At 50.8% G+C, this 15,922-nt stretch overlaps 1 protein-coding gene across 5 annotated transcripts in view; it reads right to left on the reverse strand.

The window, feature by feature from the left end:
- Positions 1-650: 650 nt before the first annotated feature.
- The window catches only part of ACVR1B (activin A receptor type 1B), a 35,961-nt gene continuing 20,689 nt past the window's right edge, over positions 651-15,922 (reverse strand). For all 5 annotated transcript variants that reach the window (XM_072797845.1, XM_072797846.1, XM_072797847.1 and 2 more), the window contains 6 exons: positions 14,664-14,894; positions 11,505-11,672; positions 10,295-10,451; positions 8,948-9,072; positions 5,257-5,387; positions 651-3,832 (listed from right to left, as the gene is read on the reverse strand). In XM_072797845.1, coding sequence (XP_072653946.1) covers positions 3,707-3,832; positions 5,257-5,387; positions 8,948-9,072; positions 10,295-10,451; positions 11,505-11,672; positions 14,664-14,894 — 938 coding nt within the window. In that variant the 3' untranslated portion in view covers positions 651-3,706. The remainder of the gene's footprint in view (positions 3,833-5,256; positions 5,388-8,947; positions 9,073-10,294; positions 10,452-11,504; positions 11,673-14,663; positions 14,895-15,922) is intronic.

Consider the following 15,922-nt stretch of genomic DNA (forward strand, 5'->3'; position numbering starts at 1 on the left):
CCTGGTTCCACGAGGGCCTGCGACTGAGCAGATGGGCTGCAGGTGCAGGTGTGGAAGGCGAGGGCCGGCAGCAGGGGGCCGGTGTGCAGGGGAGTCCAGTGCCTGACACCGAGGGACCAGGCAGGCGGCCTCTAGGGTCCCAGCTACACTTGAGCTTCCATGACTCGAGGACTTGCTACCTTGGGTTCCTGTGGCCTAGAGAAAGACATTCACCGCCACCCACACCCTGAAAAGCCGAGGAGCCACAGAAGGCTCCCATCTCAGTCACCTAAGTGCCCCCGGTTCACATTTACTCTCTCGTCGACAAGGGGCAAGGCCCAGACCGAGCAGAGCTCTCCGGCTGCCTTCGAGAGTCGGTGGCTGGGGACGCACCGGCATCAAGACCGTGTTCTGTACACGGAGAGAAGCTGAAAGGCACAAGCAGATCCAGACAAAGCCCAAGAAAAGGTGCTCCCTCGCACAGGCCAGGCCGCTCCCTGCGTTTCAGGGAGGAAGACCCCCGTTCCGACCAGCTCCTCTTCCGACGAGGACAACGGGACCGGCCGTGACTGGGTGGTCACAGCACCTCAGGACGGCCGCCCCGTTCGCCTCTCCCCCAAGAGCTGGGCAGTCGGTCTACACGCACGAAAGACAGAGGACGCCAGAAAAGCTCTGTGAATAAAACTTTAATAATGTACAGCAGAAATTGGACAGGCTCATTCTTATATTAAAACAAAAGATCTCCTATATTACAACTTATTTACATTTGCATACTGAAGAGGTAAAGTGTCTAAGTGGCTATTTTACAGTCCTTTCTAATAAAATGTACAAAAACAAACAGAAGTACCGAGAATGCCGTTCGGGGGCCTTGATGGCGACGTAAGAACGGGCTTGGACTTGGTCTGTGAATCCAGAATCCAGAGGTGCAGGTAGCCCTATGGATCAGGGTTAGCCCCAGGGGCCAAAAACCACGGCTTCGGGCTTTAGTGTCCCCCCACCTCTCTAACTCCTAACTCTTGGTGTTGAGAGTGGCGGGGATGGGGGTGGGAGCTTCCCCAAAAAACTGCTCACTCTTCCCCAGGGTGTGAGGCCAGAAGGGCCCCCTGGGAAACAGGCTAGTGGCTTGGGAGTCCCTGGGTCGAGGAGTGTTGGCAGATCCCAGAGGCTGGTTGTGACTTTGGGCACAGGAGTCTAAGTTCCATTACCGCCTCTGCCCTGCCAGGTTCTGCTGCAGGGCAAATGTGGGGGGATCAGCAGGGGTGGGGCAAGAAGGTCCCCCTAATGACACAATTGGTATTCAAGGGAAATTAGTCAGTAGCCAGTAAATTGGCCCAAAGGGTGAGGCGCAGATCTCCTTTAATGCAAGGAAAGAAGCAACACATCAGGAAAATAAATAGGAAGACCAGGAGCATTGGGGAGACCCCCGTAAGCAGGGCGAGGCTCGCCCCTCCTCCACAAGCTTTGGCAGAGAGTCACTGGGCTGGAGGCGGGCGAGCTCTCAGGCTGCAAACACCATCCGCCTCCCCCGGGGGCAGGAGGGAGGCTGGGAGCGAATGCCCGGAGGGTCTCGCTGCCCACCACCGGGCTCTTTGGGGTGGGGAGACAACCTGCTCCTCGGTGGTCTTCTCTAAGAGCAATCGTTCCAGGCTCAAAAGGCTCTCAGAACCAACTATGCAAACTTCTGGTCTTGAAACAGGCACCCACTGACTTGAATCAGCCCCTTCTTCAGTGCTCCCAGAGGAGGACCGACGCCTGTCTTGCTCACATCTATATATTCCAAGTGCCCAGCACAGTGCCTGACACTCGACAGGCACTCGGCAAACATCTGTTGAATAAGAGCCTGGAGGAAAAGGTGCAACCAGCTGAACGATGCACAAAAGGATAGGGCCCTGATGCAAAAACCACTCACAGAACTGGGGGCAGGGGGTGCACAGTGCAAGAGAGACTAACCTCCGGGGCAAAGAGGGAGGAACTCTCACTGCTCAGTGGGAACAGGCTCAGGTGCAAGGACAAACATTTCCAGTGTGATTGAGCTATGTGCGTTTGATTGGAGCACTTTTTTGTGGTTGTTTTGTAGGAATTTCTTTAAAAACAAAGAGATTGAGAGGTAATCATCACATAGAGATGGTTTTCCTTTTATAAAAACTTAACAATATTAAAAAAAGTTAAATTCAGACCCTTCCAATAAAATTAAAAAAGAGAGAAGGAAGGAACAAAGGAACGAAGGAACGAAGGAAGGAAAGAAGGAAAGAAGAAAGAAAACCAAACCACTCCAGTTTAAAAGTTATGGCTTCAAGGTTATTATATACCTAAGATATGCTGACCAAACCACCACCCACAACCGTGCTTCTAGGCATCATTAAATACTATACTCAGGTTAAAATAACAGGTTTGGCTCGGGCTGTTCCCTTTCCTAGGGCCCCTGAAGTGGGTGCAAGTCTCACATCTTCCCTCCACCGTGATCGGATAATCCAGTAGAAGACCCATGCAGATGCCTCCCTCCCACCCCGACTCCCTCCCCACTCCTCGCCCCCCCTTCCCTTCCCCACCCTAAACCCATCACCACCAAAAATATACACTGCTGTTTCCAGAATCTGGGATATGAAAGACAGATGTGACATTCCAATCGGAGTCCCAGGATCTGGGCTTCAAAGCCCTCCGCCCTCCCTTGATGCCATTGAGGACGATGCCCTTGGGCTGGCTCATTTCCCACGGTTGCCGCTGATCACAACACCCGAGACTTCCACTCAGATTCTTTCCCTGCCCACCCCCGCCTCACACTTGGACCCAAAAGCCTCGCCTGACATGGACAGCGGGGCCAGCTTTGGTTCCACGGTCTGAAATAGAGGCGCTGACACGGGTGGGTGGAGCAGCCTGCTGGGAAAGGAGTCCCACCGCGGGGGTGGGGGTGGGGGTGGGGGTGGGCCGGGAGGGAGACCTCTGGGAAGGGCACCAGGGAAAACTGGACGCTGCTCACTACTGCACAGAGGCACCAGCACGCAGACGGCATGACGACCACACCCCCGACCTGCACATGCACAGAAAGCTCAAGCAGGTAAGTGCGCACCTACAGACACACACGTACACACACACACATGTGTAAGGGCGTGGCACGGACCAGGCACAACAGGGGACGCACCTCGGCACATGCACACACGGCTGGACAGACAGGCGGCAGATCCCGTCTCGGCTGGCGGTCCCTCCAGGTGTCCGCGGCGGCAGGAGGGGCGCGGGGCCCAGAGCTGCCTGGGAGAGGGGCCGCCCGGCGGCGCCTCCGGCCACCTCCACCTCGGAGTGCTTGGGTTGGTCCCTGGAGGAAAACCCTCAGTGCTGCTCCGCACTGGGCCCGGGCGACGGCACCGGCACCGGCACCGGCGACGCTGGCTTCTCCTGGGTGCCCCCAGGCTGCCTGCCGCCACTCCTGACCACCCGCCAGGCGCGCCGGGTCCGGGGACTTCCCACCACAGCCAGTCTGAGGTGTGGCATCGAGTTCTCCACCCTGTCCACTCTCAGAGTCTCCATGCCGTAGGAGGTAAATATAAAAGGTGTCTGTGTCTCAAACCCAACATGGGAGTGACGGAGTCTCCCGGGCTCGGTCCCTCTTTCGGGCCAGGGCTCCTGGCCACAGAGGGCTGGGCAGAAACGAGAGGTAGGCCTCCATCGGACGCTCCGCACGGCAGCTGCGCGTAGTTCCCGCTGCCCGGGCCGCGTGCAGGGAGGGCGAGGCTTAGATCTTCACATCTTCCTGCACGCTGAGCTGAGACAGGGTCTTCTTAATGCGCAGGGCGGTCAGGCGGGCCGCGCCGTTGGCGTACCAGCACTCCCGCATCATCTTCCCCATCACCCGCAGCGCCTGCGCGGGGACCACAAGGCCGTCAGGGACCCCGCCCCGGGGGCCTTCCTGAGCACCGTGTCTCCTGGCGCTCAGCAGAGCCTGGCCCGGTCCCCTCCCTGCGGCGCCTCCCTCCACGCCCACCGGGGCCCTCCCCCGGGCCTGGGCAGGGGAGGCCTGCCCTGCGAGCGCACTCAGCCGGCCCGGGGCTGGCGTGCTCTGCATGGGGGCACCCAAAACAGCAGGGCTCTGAAAATCCGTGCTGTCGGCCTGGAAGATCCGTCTCGACGGTTCTGGACTGTATGAACCGGGCACAACACGGACCCAGCCTGGCACGAGTACGTGCACGGCTGCGACCCCACAGCTCACAGATAGACTGAAGGTGGAGAAAAAACAGGACAGGAGCCCCCGCACAGCAATCCTGTCAGGGGCGGGAAGGTACACGGCCGCTGCACGGTGGTCAGGCCAACAGATGGATCCGGACGGTCGCCTACGTACTCTGCTGGCTCCTGGGCGCCACAGAAGTCCCCAGCTGCTACTCTAGGCCACTGGGTTTCAAAATGTCAAAAACTGACTGAAGAGCGTGTGGGACAGGGGCAGCTAAAGACCAGCTCTTTCAGCCTCACCCTCATCCTTAGAAACCCTGACCTGAGGGTGTTGAGAAACATTTTGGAAAATGCTATTATGCAACAGGAAGACAGCACCTCAAATGTGAACGAAGGGATTTCGTTCTTAAATGCAGAAATGCCCTCTAGTGGTTCTAGTCCCTAAAAGCAGAGCCTCGAGGGCAAAGGAGGCCCGCGTGTACTTGGCTACACAAGCCCTGTGCCCCTTGAAGACTCGAGGACCCCAGAATGCCATATTCATAAGAAACCTATGCCATAAACTTCCATTTCCCCCCAAATGCTGCCTCTGCCCCACTTCAGCTGCCTGCTCCTCCAAATTCCAACCCTCCAAACCCTCAATCCTTCACACACTCCTCCCTCACAGACCTGTCTTCTGGCTAAGTCCTTCCTGTGATTCTTCTATACCCAGGCTAAGCTTCTTTTACGGATTCCTCTCCTGGTCTCTTGTACAGAGCTCAGCTCCCCTCTGTGGTAGCAGAGCCATGTCTCTAGTTAGATGGGTCTAAGAGGCCCCACTCAGTCTTTCTGCCTCTTGTTGACTACCTCTTGGCTTGGTCCCCAACATACAGATTTTTCTTCCACTAGGCTGTCCATTCGTAAGAGGACCTACAGGCCCAGGACAAGGCACCATGGACCCTCAGGGCTTAGTATACAACAGCATGTAGTACTATATAACTGACACACTCAGGGGTTACCTCTGGGCTTGGCCTCCTTGCTGGGAAACCCCTTTTTTACTTTTTTTTTAATTAGGAAACCCTTTTTCTAAAGTAGAAAAATCAGGCAGATGGAAAAGCCACAGGAGGCAGGGAAGCTTCCTACCTCATAGCTCTGCCACCAGTTGGGGATGTTGGGACGTAGCTTCTGGTCACACACGACCTTCCGCATTTCCTCAATGGAAGGGTCAGAGGGCACTAAGTCGTAATATGGCAGCTGATATTCTTCATGGACTCCTGAGAGAAAAGAAAAGGTCCACCTGACTTATCAACAGAAGCAGGGCAGTACTCAAAAATCTATGACAACACTTACACTGCGATCTAAATACGATTCCCGCTCTTCTAAGAGGAGCTCGGGCTCCTTGGAGAGGCGGGCGGGTTCCAGGAATGGGATAAGAGATGCACAAGGTTAGCCAGGAACACCTTTTTCAAAGCAAGCAAACTATCAAAAAATACTAAGGTCATGTCAAAAGGCACCAACTTGAAAAGCTCCCAAGTGGCCAGAGATGAGAACATTTAAGCACAAGACTAATTAATCACTTCAATGGAAGCAAATATTTTAAAATATTTTAAACCCACCAGTTCATGATACTTTAAAAAAAAAATACCAAAAACTTCAGTCACTTTTACAGGATAAGAGAGAACAAGCTCATTTTTCATTGTTTTGAAAAATGGGGGCAGCCCAGGGGGCTCAGCAGTTTAGTGCCGCCTTCAGCTCAGGGTGTGATCCTGGAGACCTGGGATCAAGTCCCACGTCGGGCTCCCGGCATGGAGCCTGCTTCTCCCTCTGCCTGTGTCTCTGCCTCTCTCTCTCTCATGAATAAATAAATAACAATTTAAAAAAAGAAAGAAAATGGTAAATAAATGGAAAGAATCAAGTAGTATTTTTCCTGCCTTCCCTATTCAAATTACACATCTTGGTAACCTAACAGACAATTAGGGGAAGTTTCTCTTTAAAGAGGAAATCTAGGGGCACCTGGCTGGCTCAGACAGGAGAGCATGCAACTCATCAAGATGTGAGTTCAAGCCCCATGTTGTGGAGTAGAGTTTACTTAAAAAATTTGTTTAAATTAAAAAAAATAAAGAACTCTAGCTAATATTTGAGGATTAATTGGGCTTGGACAAGACCACTGATGGCTGTTAACATCACAGAGACACAAACAAAGAGATAACCAGCATTGTGTGCCTGGTAAGAGAACTTTGGGGGGAAAAAAATCTGTGTGTGTATATAAATGTGTGTATATATGTGTGTGTGTGTGTGTGAGAGAGAGAGAGAGAGAGAGAGAGAGGAGATGAGATTCTAATCGTTAGATGTAACTATCACAGGAAATCCACAGGAATGGTAAAACGTGAATGCCACAAAAAGGTGATTGGCAAAATCTAGATAGGAAAACTTTACAGGGCAAAGGACCTGGATTCGCCAATAGACTAAACTGCTGAAGAAAAAAAAGTAGAGGAGGAATCTGTAGATTATAAGAGACTTAAGACGTGTATCAATCAATTGCAATGGATGGACGTTATTTGAACTCTAATTTAAATAAACTGTTTTTAAAAAATCTGGAGGCAACTTGGGAAATCTCAATCAGGACTGATGTTATTTATTTTTTTTTAAAGATTTTATTTATTTATTCATGAGACACACAGAGAGAGAGGCAGAGACACAGGCAGAGGGAGAAGCAGGCTCCATGCAGGGAGACCAACGCGGGACTCGACCCTGGGACAGGGTTCTCGCCGTGAGCTGAAGGCAGATGCTCAACTGCTAAGCCATCCAGATGCCTCAATCTGCCCATGTTTCAATCCTACTTTATTAGCTTCATGACTTTGGAAAAATTACCTAATTTTGCTGTGACACATTCTCATGTACAAAATTATGAAAATAACAGTACCCACCTCTTAGGTTTTATAGTACAGATTAGGTAAGTTCATACATAGTGAGTAGTGAATATAGTACTTAGCCCCAATTTCTGGATGGTGTGAGAAAGAACAAATTAACTTATTCACAGTTTAAGATCTGTGTAACCAGGTTTTTTTTTTTTTTTTTTTTTTTAAGATTTTATTTATTTATTCATGAGAGACACAGAGAGAGGGAGGCACAGACAAAAGGCAGAGGGAGAAGCAGGCCCCATGCAGGGAGCCCGATGTGGGACTCGATCCCAGGTCTCCAGGACCACACCCTGGGCTAAAGGCGGTGCTAAACCGCTGAGCCCCCTGGGCTGCCCAGGTTTTTCTCAATCTATCTGTATATAATGGTCAAAATATTAGGGGAGCCTGGCTGGCTCAGTCTAGCAGAGCATGTGACTCCTGATCTCAGGATCATGTAGTTTGAGCCTCACGTTGAGGGCAGAGTTTACCTAAAAAATAAATTTAAAAAAATGTTAGATGTCCAATTCCATGAATAATACTTGGGTGCCTGGCTCCATATTGTGAATCTTCCCAAACCTATCAGAGATGGAAAAGGACAGTAAAACAGAAGAGAGCTCTGCTGGGAGACTGACTGGTTCTTTTAAGTTCATTTAATTTTAATTTATTTCATTTCCATTGACCTGAATCTCTTACATCAGAGATAAATGGCTGAAGGAAAGGTTCTAGTGGTTCTTGAGCCTGTTCAGGTGAACAGAACACTTGGAAGTCACTGAATAAAATACTGATACACTAAGCTAGTGACAAAAAATGTTTCCTGCTACATCTGATACTACCTTTTATGGGATTCTGACATGGGTGGGCAGGTGCAAATGCCAAAGATGTAAGAAAAAAATCACAGAACAAAAACCTCATTTTGAGAAAATTCTATGTTAGTAAAAGCTGTCTGTTCCACATTCAGAAACTACCACTATTATTTTATCAACAAAACCCCAGCACTGCGGCCTGAGAGCTGGTACCAAAACATACCCACCGCCTGTCATGTAAAGGAGACGCCCTGCATCAGTCCTGACCATTCCTGCCCAGGGCTTTCCCAACCTCCAAGGATTAATAAGGATATAAAGGTATGTAAGGGATATAAGTATATAAGTATCCCTTATATGTAAGGAATATAAGTAAAGGTATATAAGGGATATAATAAGGATAAGGTATAAAAAGGGTAAAAAAAAAAAAAAAAGCAACAACAAAAACAAACAAAAATAAGCCAAACAAGCCTCCAGAATGAGTAGCACAATTTTTTTTAAAAAAAGGCTTTATCAAAAAAAAAAAAAAAAAAAAAGGCTTTATCTATTCATTCATGAGAGACACAGAGAGAGGGCAGAGACACAGGCGGAGGGAGAAGCAGGCTCCCTTCAGGGAGCCTGATGGACTCGATCCCGGAACCTCGGGATCACGCCTTGGGCCGAAGGCAGACGCTCAACTGCTGAGCCACCCAGGCGTCCCATGGGTACCACAATTTAAAACACTATTCAAGAAGGGCATCTGGGTGGCTCAGTCAGTTAAGCAGCTGACTCCTGATTTTGGCTCAGGCCATGATCTCAGGGTTGTGAGATTGAGCCCTACTCATGCTCTGCACTGGGTGTGGGGCCTGCTTGAGATTCTCTCTCTCCCTCTGTTCCCCCAATCATTAGCACACGTGTGCATTCTCTCACTCAAAAAAGAAAAAAAAAAACCACTATTCAACAGTCAACACACCTTTTGTACAACCACATCTGAAGTTCCCTCATCTATGTGTGATGGGCCGCGGCACTAAACACCCAACATGTTGTAAAAAGAAAGGAGGCAATGAAACACCAGCCCTCTCACGAGCACCCTCAGGTGATCCAGCAACCTGTACTGGGATGTAGAAACAAGAAAAGGCAAAAAAAGAAAGGTACCTCCAGAATTGCATCTCCGAGCAATCTCCCAGTATACGAGCCCGAGGGCATAGATATCAGCACATTTGAAGGAGTCAAAGTGCTTCATGTTAATGGTTTCATCGAGCACTTCGGGGGCCATGTATCTGCAACAGCAAAGGAAACAAGATGATGCAGAGGGAAGGATGATTTCTTTGTTTAAATCCAAGTAGTGATTCAGGGGCCCTCAATGTGGGAAGGCATCACCCCAAGAATGCCCCTTGGGGAGCAGGAAGTGATCAATTCTCTTTACTGCAAACTCCCATGCTTTGGATTCGAATCCAAATCCTTCAGCAGAGGTTGGGTGCTACTCGGCTGCACTTATTTTTTAACCATTGAGATGTATTTTAAGCATGCTTTGATTTCTTGGCAGAAGTATTTGTACAGTGGGTCACAGGGCAGTAACGATCCATAATATCTGGTTGCTGCTGGGGTCTTGGGCTTTATTAAATGTAGCCACGGTGATGGGCTGAGCTTAAATTTCATTCTGAATCTCTTTTGTTATCTTACCTAATTACAGAGAAATGAAAATTAATTCTAGGTGATCATCAAAGTGTCCCTCAGTTAATTAAGACTACTCATGCCACTCTCCTCACCGCACCCCCCCCCCCCGCCCCGTTCGCCCCAAGAAGGTCATCAGGCCTCACACACACTCTGGGGCCTCGGTAGCTGCACTCATTCAGGTCAGGAGGAAGGGGGAAAGCAACAGCACACTTGAGTGAAATGCATTGAGATCTGGCAGGTAAACAGACTTCCTCTTCTGACCCATTAGACGACAGTTGCATTTCTAACTCAGGAAGTCAATCTACAGTCACGGTCCTTATGTCTTACCTCACTTCTGTAGGAGGCAGGGAGCAGGCCCATAATCCTCAAGCTGCCCCCACAGTCTCTGACCTAGAACACCTCTGCTCCAGCTCGGAAAACCTGCTCTCTAACCCCCAGCAGGACCTACTCCCTGCCTCCTCAGGGTCTCCACACGAGCACCCCTTTGGTGGCACCTACTTCCTCTGTCCCAGCTGAGCCTGCTGCCCATCTCCCAAGTCTTCCTGCACATTCTTTCTGTGCTGCCTCTCCCTACCCAATACCATGAACAGCTAGCTAGGTGTATATAGTTCTATGGAGCCATGCTCATGGCACCTGTATCTGTTAGATGCCCCCAGTGCAGCATTCCAGTGTGGGGAGTGGGGTTTCAATTCAGCTTTCAGCTGTCTCAGAGTAAGGGCCACACCTCCTTCTCTATGCTTCTGTCTCCTGTGTAGATGGGAGAGGGTGCCCATGAGCTACTCAGTACAAAGGTAAGGCAAGGGCAGAGGCCCAGGGCCTTCCTACCGTTTGGTTCCCACCCTCTGATTTGGGGCAATGTCAATGGTGTCAGTGACCGCATCATGGCGGACGGCCAGGCCCAGGTCTGCTATGGCGCACATGCCATTTTTCTTCACCAGGATGTTCTTGGATTTTAAGTCTCGATGAGCAATTCCAGGCTTCCCTGGCAGAGAAAAAAATAGGGATCTTTACAGAGAGATAGCGAAAATGTTAAAAACATAGACTCTGGAACCAGACTGTATGGGTCCGAGTTCTGGCTTTGCCTCCCACTAACCCGATAACCCTAAAAAAAAATCAACCTGACCCATGTGTACCTCTGTCTTCTCTTCTGTAAGATAAGGCTACCCCAGTCCTTACCTCAGGGCAATGTGAGGATTAAATTCACTAATTCAAGTAAGTGAAGTGCTTTGAAAGGTGTATTAGCTCTTACCATTCCTTCTACTCCTCCTCCTCGCCTTCCTGAACTGATACGCTCCGGGTCAGAACTGCCAAGGAATCCCAGGAAAAGCTGCTGCACTGGCTAAGCTTCTCACCATCAAACAGGCAAAGATAAGGACCACTACTGTCACCACAGGGGCGAGCGAGGAACAGGATCCAACACTAATGGCTGGTTTTCTGTCATGGGCGGCAGGAGCTGCTGCCCTGGTCAACCAGGAATCAGCACAGCCAGCACGGCCAGCACAGCCTGCCAGCTTGAGGAGAACCACGATCCCCCAAAGAGCTGATGTTACAGTCAACAAACAAGGAAGCTCGGGGTCTTTTTCCTCCAGAACCTTCCTAGGTTAGTAAAGCCCAGTGTCTAACGCACTATGCAGTCCGTAAGCCAACTGTCCCAACAGTGAACGTGCGGGATTACCCCACTGCTGCTCCTCTGCCCTAGCTGGTTGTTGCTTCTTGGCTCCATTCTTTCACATGTGTATGGTGGGCTTCTGGGGTGACAACTCAGAACGCAGGCTGAGCTCACCACCCAACAATCATGCCTGGCCACCAAATGACAAACAATGGAATCTTTATGTTCTAGAGCCCGAGACGGAGGTTGAAGAAACCCCACTGCAGACACCTCTCATTCTCAAGAAAAACTCAACTCTCTCTCTGAGGTTAGGCCCACCTCCAACCTCATTAAAAAGAAAAGAGTCCTGGGAACTAAATCAGGAATGGTACAGGCCTTTAAAGTCTACTCAATGTTACTGCCCCTCGGCGGGGTCCACTCACTCACCTTGGGTACCCACGATCTCCATGTGCAGGTGTGCTAGCCCGCTAGCCGCAGACAAGGCCAGCTTAATCATCCCCTCGATCGTCACCGTGTATCGGTTAAGATAATCAAACAGGGAGCCATGCTCATGGTAGTCTGAGACGAGCCACAGCTGTGTCCAGGTGCCATTATCTGCAGAGAACCACAGAGGAGTTCTGGAAGAGGCACAACTACCAGCAGAAAGGTTAAGGCAGGAGAAAAAGAATATGTGAACGACACGAACTCCACCGAGATATTCCTGAATCCATGCTTCTTGCCTCCATACCTCCTGAGGCTCCCCCTCTGTACTCATTTCATCTACACTTTTTTTTTTTAAGATTTTATTTATTTATTCATGAGAGACACAGAGAGAGGCAGAGACACAGGCAGAGGGAGAAGCAGGCTCCCTGCAGGGAGCCTGATGTGGGACTCGATCTCGGGACTCCAGGATCATGCTCTGGGCCAAAGGCAGGCACCAAACCGCTGAGCCGCCCGGGCGCCCCCACTTCATCTACACTTATTCACCAGTGTGTGTCCTTGAGGAAGGACAGAAGAACAACATACTTTCTTAGACACGCTCCCTTCTTTCTTGCAGGTGGCCCTCAGGGTCAAGAACAAGACCTACTCTTTTTTTTTTTTTTAAACTTTTTAAAATTTACTTATGATAGGCACACAGTGAGAGAGAGAGAGAGGCAGAGACACAGGCAGAGGGAGAAGCAGGCTCCATGCACCGGGAGCCCGACGTGGGATTCGATCCCGGATATCCAGGACCGTGCCCTGGGCCAAAGGCAGGCGCCAAACCGCTGCACCACCCAGGGATCCCAAGACCTACTCTTTAGACCATGACTGGCTGCACCCACCGCTGCCAAGGAGGAAAGCTTCGCAGACCCTCCTCTGTGCTCCAAGATCCTGTGAGCACAGCCTAGCCCCAGCAGCTGGCTCATCTGTAATGTTTCCTTTCAGTCCACTGCTCCTACCGAGCCATGAGCTCTCTCCCTGGGAGAAGAGTAAAGAGCTCCTTTGTGCGTTATTGTATTCCAGACTAAAAAAAATGCTTTTCAATGCATGAAGAGCACAATTCCAAGTATTCCAGAGAGGTCATCTTCTCCTGAGAAGAGCAATGGAAGGTGGACAGTGTGCACTTTTATACGGGGTGGGGGATGAGAGGCAGTGTGTAGTAGGAAGGAGGAAAAAAAACCCAAAGCTGGTAATCTAATTAGGTTATGCGGCTGTCAATAGGAAGATTGGAAATTGGATTGAGATCTCCAGATTCCAGGCTGGTGCTAGTTCCAGGACACTATACTATATATATATCATGCTAAAAAGGCAAAAACGAAGGAGTCCGATTTTCTCCTCCCTTGGCCCTAACGTGAGTTTTTACAGCCAGATCCCCGCGCACATGAACCGCCAGAATCAATAAAGGGAGTGGCTCTTGGAACAGCACCAGGCCTGGCTTCCGGTTGACCAGTCAGGGGTCTACCCAACATACGCTTGCACTCCAACCGGCCCTGAAGCTGCGAGGACCCTGGTAGGCAGTTAAAGTTAAAGGGAAGGCATCTTCTGAGCCTTTAAACTGTAGGTGAAATTCAACTGTCATCAAAAGATGCTGCTGTTTTGAAAAGGCACAGCTTACTCAGAGTAAACACTTTCTCCCTTCCCCTCCTTCCCCTTGCGTTGAAGTCCGAGCCTCTTCAGCTTGGGGGCAGTTGAGGCCATGACCAACCCCCACAGCAATGTGAAGAATCAGCAGTCTGTTGTTGTTTTAGGAAGGAAAAATAAATACTTAGCATCTTCCGTAGGCTTTGTAGACACTAACTTGTAAAAACTGCCGTGTCACGGGAGCAGCCTGGGTCTCAACTGCCAGGGAGACTCTTCTAAAATGTAAGCTGCAAACATCTCACGGCTTTTCTGACTTCAGGTGCACTACCTGGCCACTGTCTGCTGCCCCCCCTCCCCCGCCCCCGCTAGGAGCGTGAGGGCTAGGACTGTGAGTCATTCTTACGTGTGATGATCACAGTGGTCACTGAATGTTCATGAATTAATGAATGAAATTCCAATTACTATCTCAGAATAAAATGTAATCCTCTCAAGGAGGCCCTTCACTCCGGCATCCACTGCCCCCCACCTAGAGAGCGTCCATATTACTTGCGAGGTTCCAAACCTCTACACGCGCGTCTGCAGTGTCCTTCTCGCTGATTTTTCTTCTTGACCTTGTCCTCGATCAAGCTCAGGTATGGCCTCCCTGACCCCTATCTCTCTCCCAATTCGTGCTCACTAGAACAGCTTGCTGTTTGATTACGTCCTGTATCAACCATTAGTTTACTTCTCCTTTGCTGGTCAGCAAGGCCCCCTCAAAACAAGGACGTGCCTGGCCACACAAGAGGGACTCAAAAACTAAAGAAAAATCGAAGGGGGACGCCCAGGTGGCTCAGCGTTTCGCGCCTGCCTTCGGCTCAGGACGTGATCCCGGGGTGCTGGGATCGAGTCCCATGTCGGGCTCCCCGCATGGAGCCTGCTTCTCCCTCTGCCTGTGTCTCCGCCTCTCTCTCTCTCTGTCTCTTATGAATAAATAAAGAAAAAAAAAAACATTAAAAAAAAAAGAAAAGAAAAATCAGAAGGGAGAGGAAGGAGGAACCAAGAGACCTCAGGTCCAGGCAGTCCACAAGCCGAGCCTGAGAGACCACAAGGTAACATTCTGGGGGCAGCCAGGTCATCCCTGCTGCGCCTGCTGCACTACAAGCGTGTATGATGCTGATTGTGTCACAGAACGCACATCCCATACTTTTCTGGGCTATTCTTCTCTGGCAGGAGTTGAGGCCACAATTCTTCATTCCAGTGATTTTCAAGGTCAATTAACTGGAGCCCCTGCCAGGACTACGCTGCTAGGAGTGCGGGGAAGGGGTGTTAGGAACAGGAAGTGAGCCGGAAGGGTGAGGGGTTTATCTTGTTTATCTGCTTAATGACTGTTTGCTTAACAGCCTGGGTTTCTATATAAGCTTTCCACAGAAGAGAAGCTGAAGGACCGTCGGCTTATTCAGATTCTCCTTCTACAGGTAATAACTATGAAGGCAGCCCACAGGTGCTCAACTTCGCCAGTCACCCCTCCACCTGGGGCTGCTGTTGGCTCCAAACCCAGCTCGTTACCTTTATTGTCAGCAGCAATAAATCCAAGGATGTTTTCGTGGCGCAGCATGACCGTCTGGTATATCTCTGCTTCCCGGAACCAAGACCGTTCTTCACGAGAAGAGAAAATCTTCACAGCCACATCACCACCCCTCCAGCGGCCGCGCCACACTTCCCCAAATCGGCCCTTGCCAATAATCTCCTGTAAAACGATGGTTCGGGCCACGGTGCGCTGGACGAACAGGGGCAACCCTGTGGACCAAAAAACAGAAAGAAAGCGGACATTGTAAATTTTGCTAAGCTTTGCAACTCCCACTCTCACTGCCACACTGGAAAGGCCATGACCACACAGTGCCTCCGCTCTGCCCCGGTCCACCGACCAGGGCGAGCTGCAGCCGCTGCACCACGGCCCGGGGAGCCAGCAGAGGGCCAAGCAAGGCCGCGACTAGGAGTGAGTGAACACAAGGAAGGGAAACGCATGCCATTAGCCGTGCCTTATCTAAGCCATTTCTCCTTTCAGTTAGTACGGGCGACAGGTTTGCACACAGCATCTGACCAGATTTGCCAACCATGCAGCCAGCCTCCCGCGGGCCGGTCCACGCACATCTGCTTTATGCTGACTGAAGAGGGAAGAGGGCAGAGAAGGTGAAGGCCGGGCTTGGGGCTGGGGGTGCCCGGGCTGCCCTGCTCCGCAGCCACTAGAGGGCGCCGCTGCGTGGCCCACGAAAGCCAGGCGGCGGCTGGGGCTACGAGGCTCCCACCGCGCCCCGCTCCCCCTGCTCCCCCTGCTCCCTGCTCCCCGGGCCAGCTCCACATGCGGCACACAAGGCTGCCCACGCTGACCCTCAGGGTGACTCTACTGTCTTTACAGGGCTCATTTACTGCTTCATTTGTCCCCGTCAGTAGTCTCCCTATCTATCCATCAAGACGGACTCGGAGCTCTCACTTCCTCTCCCAGACCAAATAAACATGTTATTAACCCCTACGCCCTGCGGATGGGAAGGCCACTTACTGGATGCTTACGGTGCACCAGGCACTATGATAAAGGCTTTACACAGATTATCTCATTTCCTCACAACCACCTGTACGGTAGGTAGACAGTGTTATTATCCCCATTTTACAGATGGGAAAACTAAAGCTTGAAAGGGAAAGTTACGTAACTCCTTTGAACTCATACAGGCAGCAAGTGTCAAAGATGGGACTAACGTCTAGAACTGTCTCCCAAAGTCCACGCTTCCAACTACAACACTACACAACCCTCCCATCCATCTCCTCTGTGC

The sequence above is a fragment of the Canis lupus genome, chromosome 25, assembly GCF_048164855.1.
Source record: "Canis lupus baileyi chromosome 25, mCanLup2.hap1, whole genome shotgun sequence".
Taxonomy (NCBI): Eukaryota; Metazoa; Chordata; class Mammalia; order Carnivora; family Canidae; genus Canis; species Canis lupus.